This window comes from Seriola lalandi, unplaced genomic scaffold (assembly GCF_002814215.2).
Source record: "Seriola lalandi dorsalis isolate HSWRI2012SDOR001 ecotype SW California unplaced genomic scaffold, Sedor1 jcf7180002054959, whole genome shotgun sequence".
In the NCBI taxonomy this organism is placed as follows: Eukaryota; Metazoa; Chordata; class Actinopteri; order Carangiformes; family Carangidae; genus Seriola; species Seriola lalandi.
The window spans coordinates 1,201,196-1,219,170 of NW_019525510.1; the positions used below are offsets into that span (position 1 = coordinate 1,201,196).

Sequence of the window (17,975 nt, forward strand, 5' to 3'; positions counted from 1 at the left end):
GACTAGCACCAACAAAGACAAACGGCTGCATCAACTCACATTTCCTTATGTCTTCTGTTAAAAGCTGCACCTGAACACACCACAAGGACTACACTGACACACAAGAACATTTTGCAAAACATCACTGAAGGACAAACAAAAACAATATATATTTTTTGCTAAAGAGAATCTGATATAACAGCCTTGTTTTATTCTTGGGATACAAATTAAGAATATGTCTGATTTGCTTTACTTGACTTTGGTGTCATGCCAAGGTCTTTTGCCTGTTGAAAAAGATAAGAAAAGATGGAGGGGACAAATAAGGAATCACCGCACTAACCGGATGAAAGAAGTAGTGATTCACTTGACTGAACAGCCACTCAGACAATTTTCTCGGCTGCTGATAAGGATCAACTAGAGCCGATACAGACACTGCATACACTAAGGGAAATCGTTGGTGATGCTGCCTCTCGTTTGGGCGTAAAATGTCTGTGTGGTCCTTGGCTGTGTAGTCATCAGTACTTTGCATGCTCTGGGTTTGAATCCGAGCTTCAGAGAATTTAACTCAACAGCAGCCATATTATATAAAACCCTTTCAAAAATACCATGCACCAACATTTTAGATTCATGAGCTTTCACTTTGCACTAAATTCAGATCAAGTTATCACCTATCAATTAGCAACAAACATTACAATGTTTTAATGATGATGTGTACGGAATGTGCTTGCATATGTTTTATTGATCCAGTGTGTGGTTTGTTTGATTTGCCAGTCACAGAGGTGGTGGTGAGTGTGTGTCGCTTTAACAAAGATGCATCAAAAGTTGTGGGCAAGTTTATCTGAGGGATTCATTGGCTGTTTACTTGTTTGAGACACAACACAATAGTAGTGTCCCATTCTGTGTGTCTCTCTATTTCACTTCACCACTAGGGGGCAAAATGACATGTTTGAGCAAAGACCGTGTATGGTTTTAAATGACTGTTTAATCCATTAAAAATCTGTGCTACTAATAGCTGTATTTGAAAACTGTATCAAATCATGCTTAAAAAAGCAGAAATAAATTATTGAAAGTGTGTAATACTAATCCTGTTTCTGTGTGATTATACTATACTCCACCATGTCCATCTGAGGCTCATACATGTCTGTTATTAGTAGATGATTAATACTTCATGGAAACACATGACAGTTGGTATCTGGTTGCACAATTCAAATTTACCAGTGGTCAAAAAAAGAAGGGGGGTGAGTATTAGTGTGTGTGTGTAGGAGCACTGTTTTTGGGGTTATAACCTGATCTCAATGAGGCTTTTACCTGGTTAAATAAAGGAAAAGAAGCGGAAATATAATGAGCCAATCATTCTTGGACACGCGCCCTAGCAGAGGAGGTTATAGGTATTGAAATCCATTTCGAGGTTCAGCGGTCTAAAACAATTGTATTTCACAGAAGGCATCATTCATTAAAAAAACAACTCTCAATAAACATAAAAACTGTTATAATGTAAATCTCCCCGTCCCTCCCATTTTCCCAGTTCATCTCAGCCCATTGATCTCCCATCCATCCACCCATTCATCCGTCCTTCCATCCCTGCTTCACGCTTACAGGTGTGGTGACGAAGACAACGCGGAAGTGTGCTGTCAACAGCAGCGCAGTAAGCCGCGGAAGTTAACTGTCCCTCAGGCAGACACGATGTCCAACAACAACGAGATCCGATACTGTCACAGGTTTTCCTACATTTGTCTCAAGTTCCTCCTGTTCTCCTATGCCATCAGCTGGTGGGTGAGTACTGCCATGGTTATCTTTTGTTAAAGAGGAGCGTTCGCTTTGTTGGGACAGATCCCGGCTGGAGGAGGTGAGACAGACAGGGTGTGTGTGTTTCAGCTGGGACAGCTTGTGCTGTTTAGCTCCATAGGAAAAATACGAGTAGACCTTGGTGTGGCAAGGGAAAGATCGAGATAAGACTTTGTCTCCTTTTGAAATTACAGCTTTGCGTTTTGTGCTCCACAGCTTTGAAGCGACAGGTGTTGTACCTGTTGCTGTAATGTTATTTTGCAAGGTTGAATCATACAACATAACCGTCTGCCTGCTCCAAGGTAGCCACACCCTCCTCTGTGCACCTTTACCCTACTCTTATCTGACTCATATAGACACTGTATAAATACACAGAGAGAGGAGAGAAAAGATAAAAGGAAGAAAGAGGATCAACAGATTCAGGCTATAAGAGAAACCCTAAACTGTACCCGAGTCATGTGTGGGCCACCACCTGACAGACCAGCAAAGTGATTTCAGGAAATGAAAATGAAATAAAGGGACAGCATTTTACTGCTTGAAATGACAAAGTTGGTCAAGTAATGGTTCATCCTTTTAGGCTACTTACAAATATAATTCTTCGTGTGTGGTAGCCTAGAGTTAGGTATTAGCATATCTTTGTAAAGTTTTCAAAGATATTTCTGAGAATATATTTAATTTAATACAGAAGTAGACAAACAACATTAACATACTAGAGTGGAAGTAGTGTGTAGTTGAGTGCAATTTAAACAAGGGAGGCAACACTAAAATTTAAATAGATAGGACTAAGTATAAATGCAAGACAATTACTATCGGCAGACAGCTCCTTGTCCCTGGTAATAAACAGTACATCCATCATTTGATGGACCTGCACTGTCGTCTTAGCTCATCCACTTGCTCTAGAATAGTTGAAGCCACAGTCTACAGGTGCTTGATGTAATTTTTAATGAAAATGAAAGAGCTGCCAAAAAAAGACCCATCATCTGATTCGGGACTCATTACTGTGTCTTTTAGATCAGACGGAATAGGAGTCTCTCACACACGTGAAATGATAATAATGCATGATTCAAGTGCCACTGTTTTGTAAATAAGTTACTGAAAGCCTGGCCTAATTGTTCAAACCATTAATTTGTTGTCAATAGTTGTCAATAACTGCTGATAGAAATATACTGTATATGAACAGAACAAGGTCACTAAGAATATGAATGGATCTGCTGATCAAACAGCTCAGGGAGGGTAACTGATGGCTTTGTGCTGCCTCCGCATGCCTAGATTACTCACAGGGACAGTGGGCAGATGTACAGGGGCCGAGGACCATGAAAGGCCACAGAAGCCACAGTTAGGATAATTATGCTGTGTCTTTCTTCAAGGAGAAATTAGGAGTCTGCATGACAGAAATACAAACACCTACACAGCAATAAGAGGCTACATTTTATCTCTAAGACAGTGTTTTCAGTCGAGACTTTTTGTCCTACCTATGTACTTATTGATTCTACGAATCATATATTCAACTGCAATGGACTTTGTCCAATGTGCTTTAATTTGTTCTGAAGATGCAGTGATTTGTCAAAACAAGGATGGGAGGCCTTAATGATAATAATTTCACTTTATTTTTCTGCCTTGAAACAACTTTGATCTCACTAAAACAAGTTGTTCTGATGGCTTACATTATGTCAGTGTTTTTAAGAATAAAGATTTTATGCAGCCTAGCCAAACCCCACAACCACTCCCTCTCATAGACAACATGACAGATTGTATATTTGTGCAGACAGATGGCTGATTGAGACGACACTCGGTGCACGAAGAAAATCACTTTTTCTGAAATGCTTATTTACAGAGAGAGAGAGAGAGAGAGAGAGAGAGAGGGAGGGATAGTGTGGCAGAGAGAGGTGAAGGAGTCGGTAATGGGTGTATTATGTAGAATGAATGCTGCCTTGATAGAAAGCGGTGAAACAGATTAAGAAGTTATATTTACTTTGCTGCGACAGCTTGTTGATTCAGTCGTATTAAAGAGGTATTCTCATAGCACACTGTTCCTGAGGAATGTGGTGCGGGATGATACTGTCGAGAACAAGGAGTTGTTTAGGTCATATTGTCACATCCTGTAGGAAAATGGTCGCACACTGAGTGCTAAAAGTGGTGTTGGTGTATTATAACGGGCCCCAACAGAGATCCTGCCAAAATGTTTCATGAAGCAGGTGTGTGGGACTTATTTTTAGCTGGCTGCATGGTGCTCTCAGTGACACTTCCACATTTCTTGTCATGATGGAAACAACAAATGCTGATACAACTATGGACTATGATACAACAACAGGCAGCATTGCAGAGAAGCATTGGCCAAGTATTCTCATAGTGATTTATTAGGAAGTTGTCCAAACAAATTTCCGTGGCGTATTTATGACCTCAGACCTTTGCTTTCTCATATCTTAACTGGTCTTTTAAACATTTAAAAGATTATTGAAGAATATTATTGGCTCAGCTGTCTTGTTTTCAGGTTTTTTTCAATGACTTGTTCTTCACATTGACTCTGTGTCCCAGAGGACAGGATATCCGTGTAGTGGAGATCAGCTGCTGAGGCTGTCAACAGCCAAGCAAAGTAGCATATGTTGCAGGAACAATGCACAGGAGATGGTGAGTTATTTTGTGCTCACTGTGGAAAATGATTTAAGTCATGAAAGGACAATAGCTTAATGTGATTTAGCTTTATTGTGTGTGATCAAAGATGTTCCGGTTGACAAAGACTAAAACCAAAACCAAAACATGTGGGCGAGAATACCGCAGGCGTGTTTTACAGTCTTTGGAAGCCGCTCTGAGGTAAATTGTTATTCCACAACAGTAGAGACATAATGCAAACAGAGCATTTGCTAGGCAGAGGTTATTATTTTAATTACTGGGACATCATTGGAGGTATGTAAAAGAATTTTTCTGTCAGTTGTCAATTATGATTGTTATCTGTAATAATCTGTTTATTCTTGTCAGTTTAATCTCAGAGTAATTCTAAAACAACAGAAGTTGGTTTTTTTTAAGATAACCATCCTAACTGTGATCCCAGCTCTGAACGTCTTGTTCTCTTCACTCCAGTCTGCTGCATGAGGTTATCTGCCTTTCTTAACTTGTATTTACCCAGTGAAGGTTTATTTAACACTGGTTCATACAGATAACACACGGAAACACCTTCACACTTTGGGACTTACCAGCTTAATGTCATTCTTTGACTTTTGACCACTGAATTTATGAATTGTTTTTTTAGACGTCTGTCTGCAGCTTATCCTGGTTTCAAAGCTACATTTGAGTTTCAGCCGTGTATGCCCCCATAGAGCAGTTAGTCAAGTGCACTGATAGGACCGTTAAGTTGTTTTAGCAGAGTGTAATAGATTTTATAATCCAACTTAACCTTGGTCTAATGCCCTGATATTTTCACTAAGTCATCTGCTGCTAAGTGCATGAGGATAAACACAGTACTGCCTGTGCTATTATATTATCACAGCTATTTTAGTTAAGATTTGTTTACATGAACCATGAGTGATTCACAAACCAACAAGACTCTTTGTACAGATATATCACTCCTGAATGTTGACATTTTATTGTTGGCACAAATTTAAAGTTGCTCTGTTTAAAATGCTGTCAGCTGAATGGAAGTGAGTTTCGGGGTGGGTGACCAGCCAGCAGCAAAATACCATAACAGACAGCAAGCAGGGACATGTAAGGAGAAGACATCACGGTGGAGTATAAACATTGCTCGGACCTTCAGAACGCACCGATGAGTTCTCATTTTCCTTCTTTCCCTCCTTCCTCTGCTTCCACCTCTTCCCTGACATGTTGTCCATCTTAATTTGGAAAGGCTGGAGATAGATTGTGGGGAGGCTGACAGCAATTAGCAAAAAATGTGTCAAAGAATGAGCAGTATTCAGTAGCAACATGCTGTGAGTGTACGTGCGTGTGTGTGTGTGTGTGTGTGTGTGTGTGTGTGTGTGTTTTGAGACTCTGAATCAAAAAGGTTGCCCCACCTTTTAACAGTTTTTCTGTTGACTGACTGGTGTGGGGTAATAACCAACTCAGCAAGTGTGTAGTGTGAAAACAAACAAAAATGTAATCAACTGTAAAACCACTGAAAATTGTTTAAAATGGTTCAATAGCTGTGTCTCGTGAAATTGGCTGGCCTTTGCTACAAAAACAAACCTGAAGTTTTAAAAAGTAATTTTTTTTTTTTTTTTTAAATACAGGGTGTCTTTTTCTGGTTCCTTGTGCAGCAGAAGCTCCAGTTTTAGTGAAAAACTGTATTGTGTTTATTGTGTTTGGCAGCCTACAGGTAAATGTAAAATGTACATGTGTTGCAGAACATTGCAAGGAAGCACACTCACTTGACCCTTACATAAAGGTTGGGTACATACATAAAGGACAACAAAATAATTGATGCAGACCTGCATGTGCCCTTGTGCAATTTGCCAGTAATTGAATCTTGAATCTATGCAAGTTGCCTTCTTGATTTTAGATTTGCTCGTAGAACATTGTAGCTCTTTAGTCTGTGTCACGATCAACAATAACAGTAGTAACACCGATTACAGTGAAGTTGTATGTAAATGTATTCTTGCATTTTAGCATATTAGTGCTGGCTTATATATTTTTGTTGCCGGTAACTGCATTGTTTCAGTGGAAACTTTCATCAGTCATCAATTGAGCTTCAAAGTGATTGTGCTTTGTCTGTGTCTTAATAATAATAATTATTATTATTATTATTATTTGACAGGGACAGATTCAATAATATAATATAATATTATCCAGTGCAAGTATCATAGTGTTTATTGTAGATGCTAATTTACAACACATTTAGTAGTAACTCAGCTACAGAAAATCAGAGTAAATCATGAGTTAAGTCTGTTCCTTGGTGGCTTCCTGTTTCAGTTTAGTAAAAAACAGACTTGATGTTATCAGTCTCTACACACTGTTCATGACCTTTTAAATAAGAGTCAAACCATGACCGTGACCGTTGTGACAAATTACACATTGAGAGTTTTGTGTTGTGATTTATGGTATGAAATGCCTCTTTTTAAATCTATGAACACTGCACCTAACTACATTTCCTTTATCAAGTCACTGTCTTATATTTTCTAATAGTAAACAAGTGGCCGACTCTGTGGAATGGTTATGTCTGAGGCTCAAATGTAAAGGGTGCAAATTATGGTTTGTCTGCAAGTAATGGAGCAGTTGTTCTGAGACAGTCTTCTCCAGACAGGACTGGAAGAAGACTAATTGGTCTGTAGTTGCTAATCTCTTCAGCGTCCCCGGATTTTAAAATGGGCATTACCAAAGCATTTTTTCATCCATGCGGGAATAGCCCCGTTTTGATGGAATTAATTAATAAGATGAATAAAGCGCTGAACCAGAATGCTGAAGAAATACCGTATCTAGGTTATGTAGGCCTTTATCCTTTGAGGATGTGGTATTTAGATCGTTAAGATTTCCAGACAACTGATGGGTCAACTTCCCCAATCGCAAGTGATATGAGGGGAGTTTTCTTAGACAGACTGAATGAAGAAATCATTAAATCTGTTAGCAACTTGTACATGATGAAAGATGATGTCTTCCCCATTTGTAAATTCATGTTTGTGGGTAACACTGGCCTTCAGTTTTATCAAACTATTTAGTTGTTTCCAGATTATATTACCTTTTCCTTTAGTCTCTGATAGGACTTGAATATAATTTTTTGCTTTTTAAAATGTGTGGTTCATTTACTACCTGATTTCCCATTCCTGGAAATAATTGCAAGTAAGTGTAATTTTGAGTTTTAGGTCTTCAGAGAAAAATCACTTTTTGCTTCATTAACTGACAATATAGTGTCATTTAGCTACAGGGGCTGTATTTGTCTCTGTGACATTTTGCGTTTTTTAATAAACAATAAACAAAAGGTTTGTTTGTAAATATTAAATATTAGTGTCTGAGTGTTACTGTCTGTTGAGATCTATTGAGATGTTTGTTTGAAAAGATGTTGAAGTGCAAAGATCATGCAAACTAGCAATTCTTCTGTTGAAAGTGATTCCAATGAAAACTATGAACCGTGGGGTCTTTAAATTATTGTACCTGGGACATTGTCTCTGGAAGTGCTTGTTGCTATTGATGTAATTTTTTGAGAGTTTATTTTCTACCATTTATTCCACTCACATCCTTTGTAGCATCAAAATGTCGTACCTCAGAAACTTAGCATAAACAACCAAAACCATCTTCATGTCTCGATAATGTTATAGCTAAAAACAAAAACAACTTGATTCTCTTTAATTATTATGTTTACAAGAAGGTTTCTTATAAGTTAATGAAATTGACCTTTTAAAAAAGCATCAATTTAACAGCTTTAATTTCTACGTAAATGAGCATTGATTTGATATATTCTTCACTTAGTAGCTAGTGCTGTACAGCTGCTTAGAAGTGGAGGGATTCTTCCAGTCTTTAGTTGCGGCCTTAAACTGAATGTCTCACCATGCAGCCCAGACCTCTTAAGGACCCTTGGAGGAGTCTCTTGTGACTGACCTGTTTACATATGTTTGAGAAGAGAGCCTGCAATTAGTATCCATTAATGGCTGTACCGTACTGGTTGAGACCACTTCTATTTCTGTCGTACAAACACAAACCAGGCAGTTGATCGGTGTACACTACTATTTGAACACTACAAAAGCCATGCGACAAATTATATTTGGCCCCTTTAATTGGAGGCTTGTCAGATCCTCTAAATTGTTGAAATGAAAAAATGTGATGCCATTTGAACAGAAGAAAAGACATTTCAGTGGTGATATTGATAAATTGATTTTCGGAAGACTGATGTAGTGGGTGTATGATGGCGCCTTGTTCTCATGGTGTACATAAAGCGTCAACCAGTGACCCTTTTAAGTTTCTGAGCTACAGAGATATTATTTTAGTGTCTGAGTCGGTGGCCTCACAGGAGGAAAGTCCTGAGCCAAGTCAGTAATTCTGTGATACACTGATAGAGTCTCTGTACCCACCTGTCATCTGATTAAACCCAGCCTTTTAGAAACCTGATCAATGAAGGTCTGTATAGAAGAATACCTGGTTAGATGCATGAAAACCGAACACTGAAGGACTGAAAAAGAAAGAATCACAAAGACAGTGATAGAGAGAAGTGTGTATGTGTGTTTCTTTTCACAGTCTAGACAGATTATCTGCTTCACAGCATTGACAGTTCTTCAAAATTCTATAGTCAGGCCTGAATTAGTTATTGAATTATGGTGGAGTAATTGAGTGAGAGAAGGACACCAAAACTGAGAGGTGTGTGTGTGTGTGTGTGTGTCAGTGTGTGTGTGCACGCGCGTGTACTTTAGACATCATTGTTCCCAGCAGATTCACTGTATCCCCAACTGAAGAGCCTCAGAGAACCTAATTAAAGAAAGCTGTCATTTACAATAACAGCAGTGAATTGTCTGTTACTGCAGTCCACTCCGGTCTGATGAAAATGCAGGTTATAATTAGTATAATTCCCTTGAAGCACAGGCAGACACAAGTTGCTTTCTTGCTACTGAGAGAGTATATCTCTCACCAAATGTACCATGAAAATACACAGTATAATCATATTAGCTCAACATAAACATTAGCAAGCGCAGCGTGTGGCTTTTAGAATGACAGTTTAACAAAGTAAAATAAAGACAAACAAAACAAATACCTCGTTGGCTGCGTGCTACAACAGAGGGAGTAGGCGTTGAGTCTTGCTTATAACTGTTCACATCTCATTAAAGTCTATTGTTACCAGCATAAACTTTCACTGGATCATATACAATGTCCATGCAGTGTCCATGCTTGCTGCTTGTATCAACCTTGTTGCATGTTGTGCAGTGCCTTTATTTTGGTTTTATAAAACATTACAATAATGGAATTAATAATAAAACTGGCACAACTGCCAGTGAGTAATGACATATGGTCATCTATACAGGATTCTTCACATGACACTTAAATAATTGCATTATTTATTCCAGTAAGGCAACAAGATAAACATGTTTTCCAGTATTCGACATCTCTTGTTCATTATATATATTACTCATAATATGTGCAGTAGCCATATAAGTATTTACATAAGTACTACATAAATGTTCTATGTTAGTTCTGTATTTGACCAAACACCAACACTAGTTTACAGAATCTGCCTCTGTCATTGTATCTTGCAACCTGGTGACACCATGACTGTCCTCCGCCAATGCTTCTTTATTCATAATCTGTTTTTCATTTGTCTATATTGTATATGTGTGGAGACAGTTTTGAGCCTTTGTCTTTGGCCCACCACATGCTTTCTTCTTTTAGTCATATTTAAAGCTACTGAAATTATATGAATTCAGAAATACTACCTGTTTCCACTTATGTTCAAGCTGATGACTGACCCATGCTGTCTACTTCACCTTTGTGTTTCCAGTTAATTGGTGGATTTATCCTGGCTATTGGCATATATGCTGAGGTGGAGAGACAACGCTACAAGACACTGGAGGGGGTGTTTTTGGCTCCAGCTATAATCCTGATCCTCCTGGGAATCATAATGTTTATTGTTTCATTCATCGGAGTCTTGGCTTCACTCAGGGATAATCTAACTCTATTGAAAGTGGTGAGTGTTGTCCTTACAGCCAAAAAATGTATTTTCTAAACAATAAAGTACCTGCTAGGATCCTTAGTCTGTAAATGTTCTATTTATTCTTTGTTTCTGTTTTGTTTTTATAGTGGCACACCATAAGAGCAATACTTTCACTGTGTATTCATTGTGTGATTTCTGGTCTTAAAGCTGCTTTACTTATAAACCAGTGTGTTGACTTTCACCTTGATTTGTACCCATGAATCAGTTTGAAAAAACTATAAAACCTGCCAAAAATATAGATAAACATACACTCGGAAAGCACTTTATTAGAAACATGCCGTACTAATACTCAGTAGGGTCTCCATTCGCTCTCAAGCTGCCTAAGTTCTTTGTGGCATTGATTCCACAAGATGCTGGAGATATTCCTTTGAGATTCTGGTCCAATCTTCATTTCTGCAGTTATTTCATTTTCACATTCCTGCTGCCAAACTCCTGTTCTATCACATCCCAAAGGTTTTCTACTGGATTCAGATCTGGTGACTGGGGGACGCCACTGCAGTACAGTGAACTCATTGTCATGTTCATGAAACCAGTTTGAAACTTGCTTTGTGACATGTTGCATTATCATGCTGAAAACAGTGACTAGAAGATGGTTAAATTGTGGTCATAAAGGGATGCACATGGTCAGCAACAATACTCAGATAAACCATTCAAACCATGATTGATTGGAATTAAAGGGCCCAAAGTGCGCCAAGAAAACATTCCTCACACCAGTATACCACCACTGATGCTATCCTGTCGATGTTAAATTCTGACCCTACCATCTGCAGCCTCAGCAGAAATCCAGATTCATCAGACCAGGCTACGTTTTCCCAGTCTTCAACTGTCCAGATTTGTTGAGCCTGTGCTCACTGCAGAATCAGATCTCTGTTCTTGGCTGACAATGAGTGGAACCTGACGTGGTCCAAGGTTCAAGGTTCAACGTGTTGTGCATTCTGAGATGTTTTCCTGCTCACCACATTTGTAAACAGTGGTTATCTGAGTTATAACCTTTCTTTCCATCCACAGAACTGCCGCTCACCGGATGTTTTTTGTTCTTCGCACCATTCTGAGTAATAACGCTAGAGACTGTTATGTGTGAAAATTCCAGGTTATCATCAGTTTCAAAAATACTCAAACCAGCCTGTCTGGCATCAACAATCACGCCACAGTAGAAAGTCACTGAGATCACATTTTTTCCGCATTCTGATGTTTGATGTGAACATTAAGTGAAGCTCCTGATCTGAATCTGTATGATTTTATGCACTGCACTCCTGGCACAAAGCACACTGGCCAACAAGTAGGTGTACACGTGTTCCCATTAAAATTCTTGGTGGGTGTATAGTTGCAGTATAACATAGTGCTTATCTAAAATTGTGTCCCATAATAACTTAGTATCAATGGCCAGTTCTTCAGATGTTGCTTCATTGTAAGGCAACTCCAAAAAAACATTCTTATAAAGATAAAGATAAATATGTAAGTATATAATGCCTCTTCTCTCTGTTGTCTGATTGATTACAGTTCATGTACACCCTGGCAGCGTGTCTGTTCCTGGAGCTGCTGGGAGGAATCTTAGCGCTGATGTTCCGCAACCAGGTGAGCTGTCCGAGGTACTGATCAATAATCTGTTAGACTCTCCCACCTCAGAGCATTTGTCAGTGAGGTTTTGAGTCAAGTCAGTTTTATTTATATGGCTTAATATCACAAATCACAAATCAAGGGGCTTTACAATCTCTTCATCTTAAGAGACCCTCTATACCTCAGCCAAGCAACTTCCAGGTGCCGCTCCACCGTGAAGACCTGGAAAGAGGACAGATATGCTGTATCCATACTGTGCCTCTTACAGTGGAGGAACGAGAACAAACAAAGCTTTATACATCAGTAAACTGATATGGACCGGCCATTACATAAAAACAATAGCATGATTAAGTGGGAAAATGTCATTATGATTCTCATTTTTCAAAACTGATAGTCACCAATTGGCGTATTGTTGACAAATAATGAGCCAAACCATGCAAGTGGTATAATATCCAGAGGCTTCACTGACATCACAGTCAAACCTTATTTGCTCATATTTCTCTTCAGGAAATCTACTGCGACAGTATAACCAGAATTAATCTGTTCAAAAAGAAGATAGGATTATTATTTGTGTGATATCAGTGTGTTGATGTCACGTTCTGCTTCCCCGACCCTTCTTCGTGTTGCTGTATCAATCTTTCTTTTGTCTGTCTCTCAGTTTTAATACATCGTTCCTAATCCTTCTCTCGCATCCTTTCTTTGTTTCTCCTTTTGTCTCGCGCTTCAGTTTTTTATCTCATTTCCCTCCTTGCAATAAAATCCAGTTACGTTCCTCTGCATGCTAACACAGTGTGATCACTTGTTTTTATGTCGTGGTGACTCAGCAAGCGGCTTCTGTTTGCGATCATGAACAGTACTTTTTGTGAAAAAACAAGACTGAAGGAAAAACTTTAATGCGACATGTAAAGACTGGACATTATTAATTGGGTATTTTCACTGTTTGAAATTACTCAATTGAATGTAGTAACCACTGTGGTTGTTCAGTGATGCACTGCAGGAGGATGATTCAAAATGCAGTGTTTTCTCTGCCACTGAGGCAACCAGCCATGGAGTCTAGACCACCTCCCAGTGAATCCCCATCGCACAACATGACTTGAACCTCTCATTTGCTACTGGCGCTATAATGAACTTGTATCTGATTAATCTGCCATCAATGTGCACAAAACAATTCTAGCTATTGCCTCAGATTAAAAGCCCTTCATGGTAGGAACTTGAAGGCAGTTGCAGAGAGTGAATCCTAATCATGAGGTTTAGTGACGGTGTTAAGTCTCTGGTCATCAAAGGCATTGAGATATTTTTCGGTGTTTTTTTTTTTTTTCATACAGGATCAGTTTAAATATTGAAAAGCAGGAATGGTTTCAGAAACAGAAAGCTGTAGGATGCGGAGCTGCAGGAGGCAGGAGCTTGTTTCAGTTTAGGTGAACCTCCATCGGATCCTCAAAGTAAACAACACGGTAACCATGCTGAGATGATTGGAAACCTACAGTGTCCACAGCAGAGGCTCAGACCATGTTTACCCATGGTACAAAAATTCAACGCATCATTGGTGAATGTTATGAAAATTAATTTATAACAAATACAGTCTTTACACTCCCACCTTTGTTGATTTAAGTTTGAATGTAAAGGAAACAGTGTTCTGTGCTTTAACTCACTGTTTTATACTTAACAATTCTGACCAAAACTATTAGATCATTTTTATACAGTATAATATGTTTATTATATATAGCGAACAACACGAATTAACTGTTGGCACACTGGAAAAATACAAACTGTGCTTACTGTATGCTAATGAGAATGAGCTATATGAATAAAACTGCCTAAAGCTTTTGCCTGTAGTGGCCAAAATGTACATAGTGGCCAAACCAGTGTAAACCCAGTCCAAAGTAGATTATTAGAGTGGAATTAGGAAATGGTTTCTTGTCATAACTCTCTTACTCACACCTGCATGACATGGCTTTGAATTTACATCCAGACTAGGAGGAGAGCTGCTGTTGGTGTAGGAATTACTACAGTGTGCTGAATAACACTGAAAATGAAAAACATGTTGAAATTCGTGGTTAAAATCAAAATTATGAATGAATTTGTTGGGTCAAAAATCACTCCTTGAGAACTGAGGTTTTATGTAACAGATATTGGTGGAGGATTACAGCTAATGTGCCCGGGATTCCCAGAGGCAAAGTGGTATGATACCGACAGTCCTCTACTGAGATATTCATTGCATCAGTTTTCTTGATAAAACGCTCTCTCATTCATGAATGTTTTAATGTGGCTCTGTGGGGACCAGCTTGAGTTTCTGGGTTTGTGTCTTTTTAATGCCTTCAATCATCTCACTTACATGACTGTGACATTAAACATAATAATGGCCTGTTGTCAATTAACTTTTTTAACAGTGCCATGTAATGCATTTTAATATTTGTGTCTGTTTGACAAAAGAAAAGCTAAATTATCCACATTGTATTTGTTCATTCCAGGTTATTAATGGCAGTTTTTTTTTAAATGCAATAATGTCCCAGCTACTGATGTCATTTTTTATTTTATTTTACTGTCATCTCATTTACATTGAGATTTAAATAATATAGCAGTGAATGAGAAATGTGTGCATATTAATAACATTTCAGATGTATAAGCAGATTTTTATAAAGATGGATTTTTCTTTGCTATCTCATTTCCAGTAACACCATGTTTAAGATGATAATGCCATGTGAGCTAATAGTGAGCTCTTTAATAATGGTCCAGTTTCATCTTTCTCGCAGGGAAATGCCTCAGTAGATGAACTCCAAGTCTATAAATCTGCTCATTGTAATGTGGTTTAAACGTGGCTGCCTTGCCCCTATAGATTCACTGTGAAGACGTGATATATTCTGAGAACGAAGGAAAGAAATTAAATGAAAAGCTCAGTCCCTTAAATCTCTGACTCTCATGAGGGAAGCGGTCTCAATTCATTATTATTAGTGGGAACAAGAATGAGGGGAAAAAAAGCCCAAAGCCTAAACTATAAATAAAACTAATACATTAGAAACAGAGTGCAGTGAAGTGAAATTAGTGGAATAAATGAACGGCTCACTTAATGAAAACATTCAATGAAAAGCTCTCCATGAGTGTATACATAGCGGAGTTCCAAGTTTCAAATATTTATTCTCAGACAGTGGATAGATTGATACATTAACCTAATGTGACCCTGCTGCACCAGATTGTGACTGACAGATGTGAGCTGTCAGACTGTCATATTTTAATATTCCAGTTCATTGGATCAGTCACCTTGACTAATTACAGCATTTCCTCTCCAGAGCGGAGCTGCCTGTCTGACACATTAATGGTAGATCAGCTGTGTCGCTGACAAAAGGAACATGGTCACATGACAGCCCTCCATTATCATTAACGCCACCAAAACTGTTTATTTTCCCCCTTATAGACGCTGGAATTACTGAACAAGAACATCCGAAGGGGCATAGTGAACTACTATGATGACCTGGACTTCAAAAATATCATGGACTTTGTTCAGAGGAAGGTAAGGTTATGTCACTCACACAGAGGAACATTCCTGTCCACAAAAGACACGACAGAAAGGTGTGTATTAGCTTTATAAATGTGCTACAATGCAAATGCAGTGCAGACAGTACAGACAGCTGATTTAAGGTCTGTGTGAGTAGAAAGAACCACGAGTGAACTAAGATGATCACAGCAAGTCGTGTCCAAAATAATGAGAGAACTGTGCCGAGCCATCACGGTGCACCTGCTCCCAGAGTACATCAAACAGCCACAAACACAGCCTAAAGCTGAGGCTCTCATTACCAACTTTTGTCAAACACATGGGGATGCTGGGTCTGGGGGCAGGAGAATGATCACTCATTGAAATTCACAAGCAGCCTGAACAAACTCCACTCGTTAACAGAAGAGAAAAGTAAAATGCTCCTTCAGTCTGCAGGCTTCACACCTTGAATTATAAGGGAATATGTGGGTAACCAGCGCAACAGTCACCAGCGGAGCGAGATTGTGACTTTATTAAATGATATTCAAGATGCTTGAAGGCTCAGAAGTAGTTACTTAGATGGTTGTGTGGCAGCTAATTTGGTGGTTAAGCAAATGGAAGCTGAAGCACCTGCTGGGGACCTGGTCAGCTTTTCAATACTTGAATCCAAAAGCATTAACTTTCTCACATTTGTAGATTGGCAGACTCGTCAGGCACCTTCCCATAATGTCCAGTGTGCTAAGGCGATTTAATTCTACCGTTCATATTGGTTATTTACTATGACCAATGAGCCTACAAGAACACACTATTGTTTCTGACGAAGTCAGGGCAGTTACGGCCATTTCACATGAAAGATTTCTGGATTTGTGGAGGTTTTCTCTCACTGGTTTGTAGAACTGTGCTCAGTTGGAAATGTTCAACATTTAAATCTGAATGTAATGACAGTTATAGAGATGTGAGTCAGATCTGATCAAACCACACTGACACACTTCTGATGAGTTTTACTTTAGCATTAAACTCTTACTTAAAGTGACTATAATCAGTATTTTATAATAACAATGTGTCAATATGAAAACAATGTGACAATTGAAGAACCGACACAATTATCACCAGAATCTGCAGCTCCTCTGAGCCTTTATACTGAGTTTAAACTTATTGTTTGTCTGTCTGGCCCACAACTTTCAGCCGTTTTCATTGAAGAAGATCTAAAAACCCACTGTACACAAACCGCTCGGCACCTAACAGCAGACACACAATGTTGGCGACTAACTGGTGAACACAGTGGAGCATCTAGCAGCTAAAGAGACAGATATTTCCTTCAGGATGGAGGAGGAGACCAAAAAAAGAGCTAGAAGAGAGTAAATATTATGCTAAAATTCTCCACGTTGCCAATCACAATGACTCCATGATGATAATGTTGATTAGGCAACTGTTTGCTAACAGGTTCTACATATAATGTGATATCATGCCAATGATGTGTTCAGAGCTTCACCACACTAAGGGCATTTATTGCAAGATTAAGACATTCATGAATGTCTCAGTTGATTAAGAGACTCTGTGCCAGTCGTATCAGTGCTGCCAGGAATAGTTGTTGTTGCTGGAGAGACTTCAGAACATGACGGCTGTGCAGTTCAAAGTATCGGTCAAAATATGACTTTGGCATTTTAAATTTTGACACAACTCCACAGCGTCGGTTAACCTTGGTTGTTCACTTCAAAAACTGTTCCACTTCATTATCAATCCAAATAAACGGAGGCCAGCTTCCTTTGGCGGCAGATTTTTCATGTTTATCCTGTGATGTGCTCTTTGAAGAGCTTAACTTACCTGTGCTGTGATCTGCTCGCTCTGTTAACAACAAACAGCGCTTCAGTGATGGTGGAGAACCATTTGGCAGCAGTGGTGTAAAGCTACTTCTGTATTTTTCCTGTCGTGGTGTAAAGCTGATGGTGTGCTCAAATGTCCTGCAGCAGGAGAGATTTAAGTGTTTTCCTGGAGGACTTGGACAATCAGAAAACCTTTGTGCGGACTGAGGCCGTTTCCACAAGCAAATGGGGCTTGTGGATTTATTTGTGACGACAATGGTCTGAATTCTGCCTTGCTTGTGTGTTTGTGTTGAGTAAAACAGACAATGGTGATCATAGACTATGATGGTGACACATCAGTTACTACTGTTGCTGAAAATCCCTTTGTTGTGTGTGGGTTGGTGACTGCATAGATATTTTGGGTGTGTGTGTGCGAGCAGTCAGAGTGAACCTGCACTTTTTGTTTTGTTTTTGCCCTGTTCTTTTTAAGAGGTAGATCATATTCCCTGACCAAGTACTTTTGTTTTAATGTTTTATTGTGTTGTTATTCTGTGTTCCTGTCAGTTATTGACAGCCTTATTTCCAGGCAGTAGAACATTTTCTAGTGCTTGTAATTTCAGTTTAGGAATGACAACTATGATTTGACCAGGTCACATGAGTCTTTCCTGGAAAATACCAAGTTCAGTGAAAACTAAAAATATAATTTCAAGTTATATCCTATCATCAAGGGTGAGATGTTTTTGTACAGCTGCTGTTGTTTTATCCA

At 38.9% G+C, this 17,975-nt stretch overlaps 1 protein-coding gene across 1 annotated transcript in view; it reads left to right on the forward strand.

Moving 5' to 3' along the window:
- Window positions 1-1,601: 1,601 nt before the first annotated feature.
- The window catches only part of tspan15 (tetraspanin 15), a 28,483-nt gene continuing 12,109 nt past the window's right edge, over window positions 1,602-17,975 (forward strand). The window contains exons 1-4 of the mRNA XM_023395290.2: window positions 1,602-1,752; window positions 10,169-10,354; window positions 11,882-11,956; window positions 15,351-15,446. Coding sequence (XP_023251058.1) covers window positions 1,663-1,752; window positions 10,169-10,354; window positions 11,882-11,956; window positions 15,351-15,446 — 447 coding nt within the window. The 5' untranslated portion in view covers window positions 1,602-1,662. The remainder of the gene's footprint in view (window positions 1,753-10,168; window positions 10,355-11,881; window positions 11,957-15,350; window positions 15,447-17,975) is intronic.